Raw genomic sequence first — 16,035 nt, 5'->3', positions numbered from 1 at the left:
GATCTTCGCACCTCGGCGCCAAAGTGTGGAGATTATAGCCATGAGCTACTGCCACAGCCTCTCTTTTATTTTTTCTGATATTGACATCCAGTTGTTTCAGCACCATTTGTTGAAAAAGACCGTTCTTTGTTGAAAATCAATTCATCATACATATGTATAGATCTATTTTGGGAGTGTGCATTTTCATCCATTAATCTGTCTGTCCTTATGCCAGTACCACACTGTCTTAATTACCTTAGACTCCTAGTAAGTCTTGAAACCAGGTACATACTTTGTTTCTTCTTAAGATTTTCTTATTTTTTTCTTAGAGATTAATTTTTCCCTTTTTTCATTGGTTTGTAATAATACCTATATTGAAGTGGACTAAAAAAAGTCCAGTTTTTATTTCTAGTCCATTGTTCAGAATCGCATTCTCATCTTCCTCATGTTTCATCTTCTCATGTCACTCTTCTGACTGGAAAACCCTTAGTGGCTTTTGAAAGAAAATCGTCAGCATGTTTTTTAAAGACATTTTCAGGCCAGCCACAGTGTTCGCACCCATAATCTCAGCACTTTGGGAGGACAGAATGGGCGGACCGCTTGAGACCAGCATGGGCAGCATGGTGAGACTCTGTCTCTACAAAAAAAACTCACTGGGTGTGGTGGGGACACCCTGTAGTCCCAGCTACTTGGGAGGCTGAGACAAGAGGATCCCTTCAGCCCAGGAGTTGGAGGCTGCAGTGAGCTCTGATTGCTCTACTGCACTCCATCCTGGGCAACCGAGGGAGACCCTGTCTGCGAAAAAAAGACACTTCCAAAGTAGAGGAGGGTGATATTTGACTTTTCACAATTAGTAGTACCTTTCTCCCCGTTGAGACTACAGGTTCCTTGTAGGTTTCAATCAGGTATTTTATACTGACTCTTCCACAGTTACACGTGGAGTAGGACTTAAGTTGGTGTTTGTGGATTCAAGGTGTTGATCATAATTTGGGAAAAGCTTGATTGAATATGGGATTGTGGTACAGAATTGAATAACTGTTTATTGAATATGTATGTGATGGGTGCCAGGTACTGTGCTTTATATCTGTGATTTCATTTAATCATTATGATGCAGAGAGATTTTGAGGCCCAGAGCGCTTAACTTCAAGACACCGCTAGGATTCACACCACAATCTTGAGTTTAAATCCTAAACCTTTACCCACTCTTTACCTACTCTCCTGTTTCTTCCTTTCTTTTCCTGTCCTGTCCTGTCCTGTCCTGTCCTGTCCTGTCCTTTTCGTTTTTTACAGAGTTTCACTCTTGTTGCCCAGGCTGGAGTGCAGTGGCACGATCTCGGCTCACTGCAACCTCCACCTCCCAGGTTCAAGTGATTCTTGTGCCTCAGCCTCCCCAGTAGTTGGGATTACAGGCTCGTGCTACCAGTCCCAGCTAATTTTTTGTATTTTTAGTAGAGACGGCGTTTCACCAGCTGGTCTCAAGCTCCTGAGCTCAGTCAATCCGCCTGCCTCGGCCTCCCAAAGTGCTAGGATTACAGGCGTGAGCCACTCTGTCTGGCCTATTGTGTTTATTTTTAATGTGTTTCTCCCCATTAGAATTTATGTACTGAGGAAGGGGTTTGTGTCTATTCATCAATGTATTCCCATGCTTAGAATTGTGCCTTGCACTTAATAGCCGTTTAACAGATAGATACTTGAGTAAATGAATGAATTAATCCATAGTCAGAGCTTTGAAAACTTGGGATTCAGAATGGAATGGAATGTTGCCATGCGTGGAACTGTAAAAATACAGCTGATAGGAGGTAGAGCTGGGAGAAAGGACGACTGGAGAGTTAATCTTCTTATTCTATAAAAGGGATTCTGTCTGTAACTGATGAAACTAGGTAGAGTTTTAAGTAAATGTGTAACCGAGCTGGAGGGAAGAAACCTAATAGCTGTTCTGCAGGAATGTCATCATTTACTCAGTAGGGAGGTAGGCATCCAGAAGTCACAGCTTGCCTCTTGCCTCTTGCCTCTGGCCAGTAACTTTTCAGTTGTATCTTTTTAAGAGAGGGTCTCACTCTGTCACCCAGGCCGGAGCGCAGCCTTGACCTCCTGGGCTCAAATTGTCCTCCCATCTCAGCCTCCCAAGTACCTGGGAGCATAGGTGTGCACTACCACGCCCTGCTAATTTTTTTTTGTATTTTTTTATAGAGACTGGCGGTCTCACTATGTTGCCTGGGCTGGTCTTGAATTCCTAGGCCCAAGCAATCCGACAGCCTCAGCCCAGTCTCCAGAATTGCTGGGATTACAGTTACTGTATCCTTTCAATTCAGTGGTACTCATTGAGTTCTATTCTGCAGGTTTCATTGATGTTTGATTTCTTTCATTGATGTTTCCCCTAAAGTTAGAGAGCTGCTTCTCTTCCTCTTCCTTAATTGCCTCCAGTACTTTAAACTCTATTTACCTGACCTTTTCCTTGAAGGTTCCTCAAGCCAGGACCTACACATTTTTTGTCAGGGGTGTTATAGTTCTGCAGGGCGCACAGGTGCATCCCCATGGGCACATTTAATTTAGGTGAGGAAAATGGAGCTGTAAGTGGCCGAGATCATTTTCTGTAAGGTGCATTCATCTTCATGGTCAAGTGTGTGGCACCCGACTACTGCAGCATCCAGAGAGAGTTCCCTGTAACACTGAGAGCAAAGGGGAGCCTAATCAATATATGCCCCCTTGGATTTTTAAATATATTTAAATATTTCAGAGATACCATTATAACAAGCCACATGGAATGAAGTCAACTAAAAATGTGTTTATAACTAATTCAGGAGGAGGAAGGTTCAGAGGAGACCAGGAGGGAGTGTGGAATCTAGAGAACAAGGGGATAGAACAGCTTTTGTGGAAGGGGAGGGTGGCTGACTCTTCCTCCAGTGAAAACGTCAGACCGTGTAAGGCAGACAGGGCTACATGCCCAGCTCAGGGGCTCCAGTCACTGTGTTTGATGCGTATGCACCAAGGCTGGGACACTGGGCGAATAGAGGATAGCAGCGATCGGGACATTGAGAGTGCCTTCCTCATAGCTCAGAAGTCATAGCTTATCTTAATCATGGCCATATCCTCAGTGCCTGGCCCATAGTAGGTGTCCTTTAAGTGATTATGAACTGAGTTGCTGGTAGGAGCTGGAGGATTAGGGAACACTCTGGAGGCGATAGGTGATAATAGTTGAACTTGTTGCCTGAGGGCAGTGGTTCCTAAACATTGAACTGTGCAGCTGAATCACCTAGGGGGCTTGTTCATACTTCCATTCTGGAATTGCCCATCCAGTAGGCTTGAGTGGGGCTCAATAAATTGCATTTGTTACAGGTTACCCTGTAGTACTAAGCTGCTGGGCCCACACTTTGAGAAAGAATTACTACTGTTGGAGGCAAGGAAGAAGCCACTCAGGATTCTAAAGCAATGGGACATGGAGGGATAGACCTTAGCTTGCTAAGGGTCACCAACCCACATGGTTGTGGAATTTTCTGTAGCTGAGCTCAATAGGCTCACAAAGGCAGTTGATTAGATGAAGATCATAGAGGTTTGTGGCTGGGTGCGGTGGCTCACACCTGTAATCCCAGCACTTTTGGAGGCTGAGGCGGGCAGATCACGAGGCCAGGGATCGAGACCATCCTGGCTAATGCAGTGAAACCCCATCTCTACTAAAAATACAAAAAAAAAAAAAAAAAAAAATAGCCGAGCGTGGTGGTGGGCACCTGTAGTCCCAGCTACTTGGGAGGCTGAGGCAGGAGAATGGTGTGAACCTGGGAGGCGGAGCTTACAGTGAGCCAAAATTGCGTCACTGCACTCCAGCCTGGGCGACAGAGCAAGACTCCGTCTCAAAAAAACAAAAACAAAAAAAAAACAAAAATCATAGAGGTTTGTTGAAGGGCCCTACAGAAGGGAAATTGGAGACTTCTTACAAAAGAGTAGTAAAAGATTTGTCTTGGGGCTTATACTGTATAGGGAAGAAAGAAACCTTGTGGAGATTGGAGATTCAAGGTCATGGTTTAGTATATTTCTAACCTTTTTGTCTGTAGCCACCTTAGTAAGAAACACATTTTACATTGTGACCCAGTAATAAATGTATGTATAACTGAGATAGAAGGTTCATAACACCTTTCTTGTTTGCAGTCCATGCTGGCATTCCTATTTCTTAAAAAAAAAAAATAGTGTGGGTCATGGCTGAGTATATTGACTTCATGAATAGTTAGGCCACACCACTGATTTGAAAACATTGCTTGTAGAGATGGTTTGGATTAGATGATGAGAATCAGAAAGGGAGACCACTGGGGAATACTGTGTATTGATTGATAGGTGGGAAGAAGGGCAGGTGCCAGAGGAACAGCAGTCTGGGTGGTGACCAGGCACTTCTTGGTGTGCTCAGGAGGTGGGTTGCTGAAGTTTCATGGAGAGGATTACTGGTGCAAAGGCCAGTGGGCTTTCAGGCCCACTGTTAGCTTGTGTCCGTGGTAATCAAAGCCCCTTAAAGTTATGTTGTGAATTTGAGGTGGTGAAAGCAGCCCTGGAATGGGTTGTGTCCTAGATACATTACATCGGTTCTAATGGACTCCCCCTTCTGCAGAATGCCTTGATAGACTAGTTAATAGATTGAAAATCTAGTCTTCCCAATCATATCCCAATGAACAAGCAATGTATAAAATGTTTGGGAAAATGCTGGGCTTGTAGGGAGTCCGTGGGAGAGGGGACAGACCGTGGCTGGAGTGCAGTGGCACACTCGGCGCACACTGCAGCCTCAGCCCTTCGGCTCAAGCGATACTCCTACATCAGCTTCTTGAGTAACTGAGACTATATGCACACATCACCACACTCAGCTAATTTTTATATTTTTTTGTAGAGATAGGGTTTTATCACGTTGTCCAGGCTGGTCTCAAACTCCTGGGGTCAAGCAATCCACAGGCCTCAGCCTCCCAAAGTGCTGGGATTACAGGCATGAGCCACCACACCTGGCTAATAAGTTATTCTTCAGGAGAATAAGCATGATAACAAAGTCAATGTTAATCTGAAAACTTAAAATAATTCTGTAAACAGTGCCTATTTTGCAATAATCATGAGATGTAAGATTGAGTCAACACCCCTGAAAGTACACCCTCTGTAGTGAAAATACCAGGTGAGAAACTCACTGTGCCATTTTATCATTGGAAAAAATAATACAATGCTATTCCCCGATAAAAGCTCAGAAGAATTTTTTTAAATAATTTTTATTTTTAAAAGTTAAGATAGGTTTTGGTTTGGAGGAAGAGTATTTGACAGTTAATTGTAGGAATTGAGATACTGCCTTTTAAACCATTTATAGTAATTTATGTCATTAAATGAGTGATTTGTGTTTGAGGATGATAAGCACACATCTGAGTATGGGCTACTTTTCCATTTATTTGAGATCACTCCTGTGTAGTTTTCATGTAACATTTTTCCAAAGAGTTGATCTGGAGTGTGAGATTATCTTCAGCAAGTAACAGTGTTTCCAGACCTGAATTTGCTAAGGACAAAAGCCAAAGTAAATATATGAAGTTATTGAGAGAAAAGGGTTAAAGCTGATCACAGTAGAGATCACCAATGCCTTTTTGTGGCTGCAAACAAACTAGAGAAACCTAACCAAAAGATCTGAACTACGTCTCCAGAAGACACTCCTTAAAGCCAGAAATTATAACTGGAACTGAGAACACTTGAAAATGAGCGGTGGGGTTTATTTATGAAGATTCATTAGCATTTAATGCTGACTTGTCAAGATTTCAACACTAGTTAATAATAGCACTTTTTAATGGAAATGGCAGAAAACAGCATGTTAGCAAATATAGCCTTCCTATCCCTTCTGGATTATTTAAATAATTAATGACCTCACCTTAGCGGGAGAGCCCCAGGGAGGAGAGACCCAAGGGAAACATAGTTTTTCTCCAGTGCCACTTCTGCTAATGAATAACACCTTTCTCCTAGGGCCAGTCTGATTGAGAATCTAGTTTCCACCCTGGAGGAATAAGTTTTAAATTCTGGTATCCCAGTTTACTATTCATGAAAACAACAGTTGGCTGTCAACCTGCGATGTGATTTTGGTTAGACTACATTGTCTGTTACCAGAATGATTACTTATGTTTTCAAGTGGAATGTTAATTTAGCCTGTCAAATAGTATATGCCCATTGTGATACAAATAAGGAGCTCTTCTGTCACTCCATTTTTGCACTTGATCTCATGCTATCTTGTTTAATATGTGTAACTTTCTTTTCTGTTCAAACGTGGCTTCCTAAATTTCACAGGAAACTCCTGAGGCTCTTCTCCCCATCCCTTCACTCCCGCAAGTCAGGCTGTTGAGACTTGGCCAGTGCCAGTTCAGAGAACTGTCTGATCCAGGGGCTCCCGGTTGCCCAATGCTTGGGGAGCTTATCCCATGTATCATACTTAGCCCCCCTTTCACTCTTTTTAGTCCAGTTCTACTACACAAAATGTTGCAAAAATCTTTTTAATTATATTATTTCCTTTTTTCTTTATAACTCTTGTCCATATCTTTAGGGAGAAAATGATCTGCTTTCTTTCCTTTCTTTCTATTTGTAAGCAAAACAAAAACCCCACAAACCCTTATCCTACCCACATAAGGGTATAAAATATAAAAAGCCCACCGGAGTCCTTAGAAGTACCCTGCAAAAGCCCTTAAGAAGTTTGTTCCCTTCTTTCTTTCTAATTAAATTTCATTTATTTAAGCAGTAGCATTCAGTGTAAATAACAGTTTTTTTTTACTCCTTCTAATTTTTCAGTTTCAATAACATAAGAGAGGAGTTTTCTTCTTGCTATTTTTATTACCTGAAGTAGTTCTGCTGTATTTTGAGTTAAATTCTCCTTTACCGGCTAGCATATATAACATGGTTTCTTTTCAACACAATTCATTTTAAATTTGTGGAATTCTTAAACTATTGTATTCCTATATCACAGGCAGGCCTGTGATTAGGTGCCAATAAATACTAGTTGAATTGTTTCTTAATTTCTGTTGAACTGTGTTTTCTATTTCATTTGTATAAAATTGAGATCTTTTGTAGTATCTAAATGGCTAAGAGTGACCTTTGGAGATCTACGCTTTAATTTCATTCATTTGTTCAGAAATCTCAATGTTTACAGTGTGTCGGCTGGCCCTGTGCTGGCTTCAGTGGAGTGTTCACTAAATGAATATCATTTCAAGTAACTTAATAAAACAGTAGCTATGAGAATGACTTTTAAGGAATGGGTACTACCTTAGGGTGGTCTTGAAGGTTTCTCTGTGGAACTAACATTTGAGCTCAGATCAGAATGACAAAGATGAGTCATATATTCAGAGATGGGGGCAGTGGGGGTTGCTAGAATAAAGGGGCCAAGGCAGGCAGGAACTCCAGGAGCAGAAGGGATGTGACTGCAGCCTCGGGACGGGTTGTCGAGGACTGTTGGCAGATGAGGTGAGAGTGGCAGCCAGAGCAGGGATGGCCTGGTATTTGTGGGCCATGTTTAGAAGCTGGGAATTTAGGCCGGGCGCGGTGGCTCACACCTGTAATCCCAGCACTTTGGGAGGCCGAGGCGGGTGGATCATGAGGTCAGGAGTTCGAGACCAGCCTGACCAATGTGGTGAAACCCCGTCTCTACTAAAAATACAAAAAAAATTAGTTGGGCATAGTGGCGCGTGCCTGTAATCCCAGCTACTCAGGAGGGCTGAGGCAGGAGAATCACTTCAACCTGGGAGGCAGAGGTTGCAGTGAGCCAAGATTGCACCACTGCACTCCAGCCTGGGTGACAGAGCAAGACTCCGTCTCAAAAAAAAAAAAAAAGAAGTTAAGAATTTATTCTAATTGCAGTGAGGATTGGAAGCAGAGAAGTAGCGTTTAATTTTCAAATGCTCATGTAGGTTGCTTTGTAGAGAATAATTTCAGGTATTAGTAATTCTAGAGACATTCCGAACTGTATTGGGCTGCTGATAAGGAGTAAATAGGTCTGCCAACTTGTGGCCTTTCCTTCTCAGCAACCCCTACTTTTTTTTTTTTTTTTTTTTTTTTATGTGACAGAGTCTCACTCTGTTGCCCAGAGTGGAGTGCAGTGGCGCCATCTCTGCTCACTGCAACCTCCGCCTCCTGGGTTCAAACTGTCCTCCTGCCTCAGCTTCCTGGGTAGCTGGGATCGCAGGTGCCCATCACCACGCTTGGGTAACTTTTTTTGTATTTTTAGTAGAGACAGGACCAACCATGTTGGCCAGGCTGGTCTCGAACTCCTGACCTCAAGTGATCCACCCGCCTCAGCCTCCCAAAGTGCTGGAATTACAAGCATGAGCCACCACATCCTGCCAGCAACCGCTATTTTTAAGCCAACTTTTTAATAACTTAAATTTTGAGGAATGCCTTTGGTGTGAAAACATTGTGCAACTATACCTGTCCATAGTTTGGAGGAGGAACAAGTGTAAATTAAACCCAGGAATGTAAGATGGGTGTTACCATGCCTCTCCTTCACTCTCACTGCACGTCCTGTTGTGATGGAGTTAAGTATGCCAGGCATATACACCATGTGTGTAATAATGCTCCGAGGATGTAAGAGAGAAGGAAGGGTTTGGAGGTGAAATTAGGGAGAGACCACTTCCTCATTCCTGGTGATAAAGTCATCTGAACTATGCCTTTCATGAGATTTCTTCACAGGGCATGTACCCTGTTCTAAAGTCCTCCGGTAGACATTTTAGGTAGCAGAAGAGTGAGAAGCTAAGGCTCTAGTTGTTGATTTATTAACATACAAGTTCAATTATTGGCGATTTTGTGAAATCCGTAACATTTCTTAATTGTCTAGATACTGCTAGGCCTTTCATACTGAATGAGATAGGATTTCTAGCTTCAAAGGAGTTTTTAAGATAAAGACTTATGTTACGTATTTTCAGATTACCCCTTTTTTTTTTTTTTTTGAGACAGGGTCTTGCTCTGTCGTCCAGGCTGGAGTGCAGTGGTGCGATCTCGGCTCACTGCAGCCTCTGCCTCCCAGGTTCCAGCGATTGTCTTATCTCAGCCTCCCAAGTAGCTGGGATTACAGGCGCCCGCCACCACACCCAGCTAATTTTTGTTATTTTTAGTAGAGACGGGGTTTCGCCATGTTGGCCAGGCTGGTCTTGAACTCCTGACCTCAGATGATCCGTCCACCTCAGCCTCCCAAAGTGATGGGATTACAGGCGTGAGCCATGGTGCCTGGCCGGATTACTCTTTTTAAAAGCTGTACTTGGTAACACTTCTAACCGTCATATATGAAAGAATACAACGAAACTAATCATTTTAATTTTCATATTAAAATTAAATGGCAAGATTCCAAGGATACTAGAGGAAATTAGCTTACTTTAAACCTTTTAGTTTATCTTTAACAGAATATCTGATGTGCTTGTTGGTCAGTAATATTTGTTAATGTCACAGATATGTTTGTGATAGCTTAATTGCATAATATCCTCATATAAAGCAAATTAATGAAATTTATTTCATTTTTTGAAATTGCCCAAATGCTAATTAAAGGAATGTTTTCTGACCCTGATACCTTCAGTTTCTTCATCTATTAATGGTTTTTTAATAAAACAGCAAAATTAAAAATTTTTACCTTCATATGCCAACACACACTAAGCTCTTGTTCTCTTTTATAGGGAAATCCTCATTGACGATTCAATTTGTTGAAGGCCAATTTGTGGACTCCTACGATCCAACCATAGAAAACAGTAAGTATTGTTTTCAAGTACTTAAAAACTGAGAAGCCGCCTTTTGTGTAAAATAGCCATTGTGTATTCATGGAGGCTTTGAGTGCAGGAGGTAAATTCTGTATGTCTCCCAACTGGGGTCAAAGAAAACTTGCAAAAGATTTACCTACTTTACCCTGAAAGATTTTTCCTTCCATGTCGGCATCCCCTGCCATCTAGAAATTGTTAATTCAAGTCAGTAGGAATCTGGCCCATTACTGGAATCTTCATATTCCAGAATCTGCTCCAAAACAGGAATGGAGAACACAGTCTTCTCCCCCACACCCCCTTCCTCCCAGCCATTGCAGTTTCCAGGGATTCCAAGCTTGAAAGAATGAAAAACACTCCAGATCCCTGTTCCTTATTCTTACAGAAGCCATACTCCCACCCCCATTTCTCTGTATCCTTCTTTCCAGCCGTAAAGATTTGAAAGAGAAATGAACTATTCTGGGATTGGATAGAGCAGTTGCAGCATTAAAAAGAAGTTGGCTCAAAAAGCCTGTTGACATTTTAGGCCATGTGCAGAAAAAAGCAGGGAAGACAGAACCAGCTATGACCTTTACTTTGTTCAATTTTAATCCATGGTTTCAGAATATTCCTGATGGATTCTAGGACCATGAGACAATTTTTTTTTTTTTTTTAAAGAGACATGGGTCTCACAGTGTTACCCAGGCTGGACTCAATATCCTGGACTCAAGTGATCCTCTTACCTCAGCCTCCCAGGTGGCTGGAACTACAGGCATACAACACTGTGCCCAGCTTTGAGACAGATCTTGATTCTAGGGATCGCTAAGGAGAATCTGAAACAGGGAAGTTGGTCTTTTCAGGCTTAGAACCCCAGGTGGGCCCTGGAACTAGGTTTCTCAGATTCTTGAGACCAGGACTTATCTAGGATTTGTTACCAGGAACATGTAGATTTAAACATGGGATTCATCAACACCTGATTGGCATATTAGACATGAAGCAGATTTCACCTGCTGGAGGCTTGCAAGAGAATCACTTGAATGCTTTGGCTTACAGTAAAGAGCTTGGCAAACGACAGTCTGCAGGCCAGAAAGGCCCATTGCCTGTCTTTATACAGACCAAGAGCTAAGAAAGGTTTTTACATTTAAGCATAATATATAAAAGTCCAAAGAAGAATAATGTCTGACATGTGAAAATGATACGAAATTCAAATGTTAACCTCTATAAAGTTTTATTGATACACAGCCATGCTTCTTCCTTTACATGTTGTCCTTTACATGCTGTACAATGGCAGAGTTGTTGAATAGTTACAGCAGAGACCAGGTGGCCTACAAAGCCTAAAATATTTACTAGTACTGTCTGGCCCTTTACAGAAAAAGTTTGCTCACCCCTCGCTTAAAATATTTGGCTGTCCTTTGTGTCCCAGTGTGCTGGTAGCAGAGAAGGAAACCTATTGGTTGATACACTAACTCTGGGAATATTTTTGAAAGTAACCTTTCAAGATGTTATATTTGAAAGTAACCTCTGGGTATCTGCAGGGAGGAGTCCTGATTACATCCTATGATTTGTCTAGCTGGTCATTATATAATAGTAAGCAAGTGTGAGGAGCAGATTAATGTGAGTGCTAGATGCACAAGCTCGGTTTTCTGTCCACTGGAATAAGAACATAAGAAGATCATCATCTTGGACTTTAATATTTGCTATACATGGCAATTTAGGATTTTAGATCCTTGAAATAATAAGGTTCATTTTGGAGTTGTATTAATAGAACAATAGAAGATTGTTTTCTTCGTAAGCTCTGCCTCTAAAAGTGGATAATTGTGGATGTATCCTCATGCCATTTCATACTGAGTTGGAATTAGCTGGGTGTGATGGTGTGTGCCTGTAGTCTCAGCTGAGACAGGCGGATCACTTGAACCTAGGAGTTTGAGGCTGCATGATCTGTAATCATGCCACTGCACTCCAGCCTCGGCAACAGAGCAAGATGTGGTCTCAAAAGTAAAAACTGAGTTGGAAGGAAAGTCATGGAGTTGTGTATCATGGAGCTATATATACATACATTTTTTTAGTAAGTAATGGATCAGAAGAAAGTCCAACCACAGAAACAGAGTAATATGACCCTACTTTTTTGAGGCTATCAGCATCATCTTTGGTCGTATTTTAAATTTTTTCTCATCTTACAGTTCAATAATGAAGACTTTTCTTTACCTCAAAAATGAATTCAGAGTACTTGTTTATTAAAGTCTGTAGGCAGGAGCAGAAATAAATATGAATATGTATCCATTAAAAGTTCGTGAGGCATGTTCAGACCTTATATTCTACTTACCACACTTCTGATAACCTAACACAGGGCAGGAGCCCTTAGTCCACCCTTTCCTCCACTATTTGGTAGAAAAACATTGTTCAGTGATAGCAATGAATTAGAAAGAAAAGAAAAGGTTATCATGAACTTGTTGCTAGCAAGATAAATAAGTGGGTGGTTTTATGATTTTTAAAAACTGCTCTGTAGATCTGGAAATAATTTAGTAGTTATTTTACACTTTATAATATTAGAACAAGCTGTTATAGCAAACAGTGGTGACACATTTCAATGAAGTGTCATGGTGAGCAAAAATTGTGGGACTGTGTCATCTTTAACAGTAGGGGTGTAGGAGAATAATATCAATAAATCCACATATTTTCTAGTTTGGGGAAATTTTAAAGCAGAAGTACTACTTATGCAAGTGTACTTCATTATCTACTGTAGTGTTAATCTAACAACTCAATACAAACTAAATTGATAGGCTGAAATTACCCTAGTAGTAGTTTATAACTAAAAAGCAAGTATAGCAGCAATTTCCGACTTCTGCCATCTCAAGGTAGCACTGTTGGTGAATGACAAAGCGCCTTCCAGAAAGTTGGGAGATTGCAGTTAGGTGTTGCAGCATTCTCAAGGCACTGTGTCCTGGGTGTGGACTTCTCAGTAGGGTATGAATGAAGAGTCCTTACCACACTTTAGTAACAGAAATCTTGCTTTGTGAACACCAAATTTTAGAAACCTCTATGACCGTGGTTAGTAGCATTTACTAGTAAATAGCTATTAGTCTACTTAGGAGAATTTCAGAGGTTTAGGTTGGAAATGGATTCTCTAGTAATTCAAAGAGGCAGGGAGAAAAGGGCTCAAGGAAAGTGATGTCAGAAGAAAGCCAGCTTTCCCCTTTGACATGAGGTTAAAATGAGAGACAGTAGAATTATTTCCTAGTCTATCCTATCTCTTATTATACCTCCCTTTTTTCTGTAGTAACAAAAACTGGCAGTTTTCCTATGACAGCAAGATGGAAGGTCTTTTTCATTTTACTGCTACAAGTAGGACAAGTTACATTCTTTTTACATGCAAAGATAGATGCAAATGTTTGTTAATGATTTTTTCTTTTATACACTATGTACAATGACATCTCAGTCTTCTTGGCTGAATCTTCCGCATTTTTTTGACTTGGCAACATGGGGTGCCCTGGTTCAGGCCTTTCCTCTGCACGTGCTCTCAAGTAATCTTCCCCTCTCTTCAATTTGCTATTGAGTCACCAGTGTGTATTCTCAGCCCCAACCTCTCCCCCCAGCTCTGGGCTTTATTTTATAATTTATTTTATTTTACATGACAAGGTCTTTCACTCTGTCCTTCAGGCAGGAGTGCAGTGGCATGATCATAGCTCACTGTAACCTTGAATTCCTGGGCTTAAAATTATCTTTCCTCAGCTTCACAAGTAGCTAGGACTACAGGCGTGAGCCACCACGCTGGAGCAGTTTTTCTTTTTTTGTGGAGATTGGGTCTCCCTGTGTTGCCCAGCGTGGTCTTGAACTCCAGGCCTCAAGCAGTCGTCCTGCCTGGGCCTCCCAAAGTGGGATTGCAGGCGTAAGCCACTACATCCTGGGCTTTTTTATTTAACTGCCTGCATTTCCCCTGGGTATTTAATAGGCATCCCAAAACATCCCTAAAACCCAACTCTCATTTCCCTTCCTCTCCCATCCCTAGTATTCTTCCCCTAGTCTTTCCTGTAAGTGGCAACTTAACAGAAGCTTTGCAATCATCCTGACTCTTCATTTTCTTACATCCCACTTCCAGTCAATCAGAAAAACCAAAATTCCAGTCAATCAGAAAATCCTTTTGGTTCTGCCTCTGAAATACTTCCAGAATATCTCCACCTCTAATCCAGGCCAGTGTCACGTTCTATAGATTGTGATAGTCTGTACAGTCATGACACTGGTCACTATATCATGGGCTCCTGCCTAATATCCCTGGGACCATTTTTGTTATTTACAGCATAGCCAGAGTGATCTTTCCTTGGTTTCTGCTCACATGCAGAGTAAAAATCCCGAGTTCTGTGGGACCTCCTGCCTCCTGCCCACCCTAGTTAGCTACCTACCATTCTCTCCGAGCTTTAGCTGCATTGACTTTTCTGCTTTTTTCACTTGCTGTTTGACCTCTGCCTGGATGTTTTACTCCCAGGGAAGATACCTGACAGGGTGGGAGGGTACATGTGTGTATCTGTATCTTCTTTCCTTCCCTAGGATCTAAGCTCACTGAGTATCAGAGACTACAGCATCCCAAGCACCCACAACAGTGCTACTGGTGATAATAGGCACTCAAGAAATTGTTCTTGAATGAATGAATGAATGAATGATGTTTCCTTTCAGTAACCTTGTCATCATAATTATACTTGATAACTGCAGTTACTTAGTTCTAATTGACGGTCACTGGTTTTATTGCTCACCAGTGTTTCTTACATACTTCTCATCAAATCTGAAATACACTTCAGTCTTACCTGACCGAAGTTTTCACACAGCTATGTAGTGACTGCACCCTGGCTGACAAGGACTGAAACCTCCAGCGGTGCAGGATGCATCCCAAGTTCAGAGAGAATACGGTGTGAAAACAAATCTGAATTCTTTCTTAGAATTGATGAAATAGGTTATATTGGGTATCCCCCCAGCTTGAAATATTCCGATTCAGTTTCCATCTGATTTAACTGTTTCCTAAAAGTGATAACTTCCAGAACAGGTACAAGCATAATATAGTGTGGCCATTGATTTCATGGTGTGGTCTGTAGTCTTTACTCACCTGACTTTTGGCACCCCTGCTTGTATTAGAAAAGTGTGACGCTAATATGGTTCTCTGTGACGATTGCTTGTCTTTCAGCCATCTTTTCTTTCCCTATGGAACTCATGTAATTCAGATAAGATCTCCAATCAGTCCTCCTTATTACTTAGAGTTTTCTCACGTAATTTCCATTTGTCTGTGTCAGCTTTGCCTTTCTGCTGTGGGCAGAGTGGGACCTCTCTCAGTTGTATGAGGGATAGATTCTGCTGCCTGGCTCTAGTCATATAGGACGGCCAGTCAGGAGATTGGAGGACTCATGGTGAGTCAAGACGGCTGGGGCGGGTATGCAAGAGAAATCTGCTCCACTTCCTTGTCAGGGTTCCAGGTGGTTATTTTTACATTGTTTCTGTTAGTAGTTCTTTCCTCTTTTGTCTATATTTGCCTGAAGTCTGTCTCCCTCGAATTCTGAATTGACTTTTCCGGAAGTTATTCAAGTCTGATTTTCTTTCCTCCCTTGTCAGGGAAAAGAAGTTGTGACAAATTGCTTGGATCCTTAAGCTTAAGTGGGAAGGATGGCTTCAACACAGAACATCTGTTTCATTGCTGTTTTATCCGTCAGTAAAACTGTACTTCTTTTATGTACTAAAAATTCTTAGCACTTAACTAATATTAGCTCTTTGTGCTCTGATGCCAGACTTCCTATAAATTAATGGAAAATTTTTGTGGTTTTGGTTTATTCTAGACCTCAGACTTTACGTAGTATATTTCACTTTTTCACAAGAGGAAGGATTTGCCACAGAGCATTCAAATTACTATTATAGGATATGAATTGTTGCCTACTTTGTCTCTTTGAAAAAGAATCAAGGTTTACCAAGCTTGATTTTAGCCAGTCACCGTATTTCCTAGCTAAATAATGGAAGCAGGGGAGAATCTATACAAGTCAGAGAGTTGTTCTTTTTTGTTTCATGGGGCCTTTCTCTGAGACTGCTAGGGACTCTGTGCTTGATTGGTTGTCATTGTTCAAACTTCAAGTGGTTTCGAGTTAATTTTTTTCAACTAATGTTTAATTCCCTTTTTCCCTGTAGCTTTTACAAAGTTGATCACAGTAAATGGACAAGAATATCATCTTCAACTTGTAGACACAGCCGGGCAAGTAAGTGACCTCTGGTATCTTAGAATCTCATACAGCATATCTGACAGTCTCGGTCCTAGCACTGATTTTTACAAGTACCAGCTATGCCAGGAAAACCCCTCATGTTGTGTGCAGACAGTCCCTGACTCCCAATG

The 16,035-nt window shown here is 41.5% G+C and overlaps 1 protein-coding gene across 2 annotated transcripts in view; it reads left to right on the top strand.

The window, feature by feature from the left end:
* The window catches only part of RHEB (Ras homolog, mTORC1 binding), a 53,465-nt gene that overhangs the window by 19,193 nt on the left and 18,237 nt on the right, over positions 1-16,035 (top strand). For both annotated transcript variants that reach the window (XM_055284619.2, XM_063641724.1), the window contains exons 2-3: positions 9,621-9,692; positions 15,834-15,901. In XM_055284619.2, coding sequence (XP_055140594.1) covers positions 9,621-9,692; positions 15,834-15,901 — 140 coding nt within the window. The remainder of the gene's footprint in view (positions 1-9,620; positions 9,693-15,833; positions 15,902-16,035) is intronic.

This window comes from Symphalangus syndactylus, chromosome 6, assembly GCF_028878055.3.
Source record: "Symphalangus syndactylus isolate Jambi chromosome 6, NHGRI_mSymSyn1-v2.1_pri, whole genome shotgun sequence".
Classification (NCBI taxonomy): domain Eukaryota; kingdom Metazoa; phylum Chordata; class Mammalia; order Primates; family Hylobatidae; genus Symphalangus; species Symphalangus syndactylus.
The sequence above is the reverse complement of the archived record's forward strand: the minus strand, read 5'-3'. Positions and strand labels throughout refer to the sequence as shown.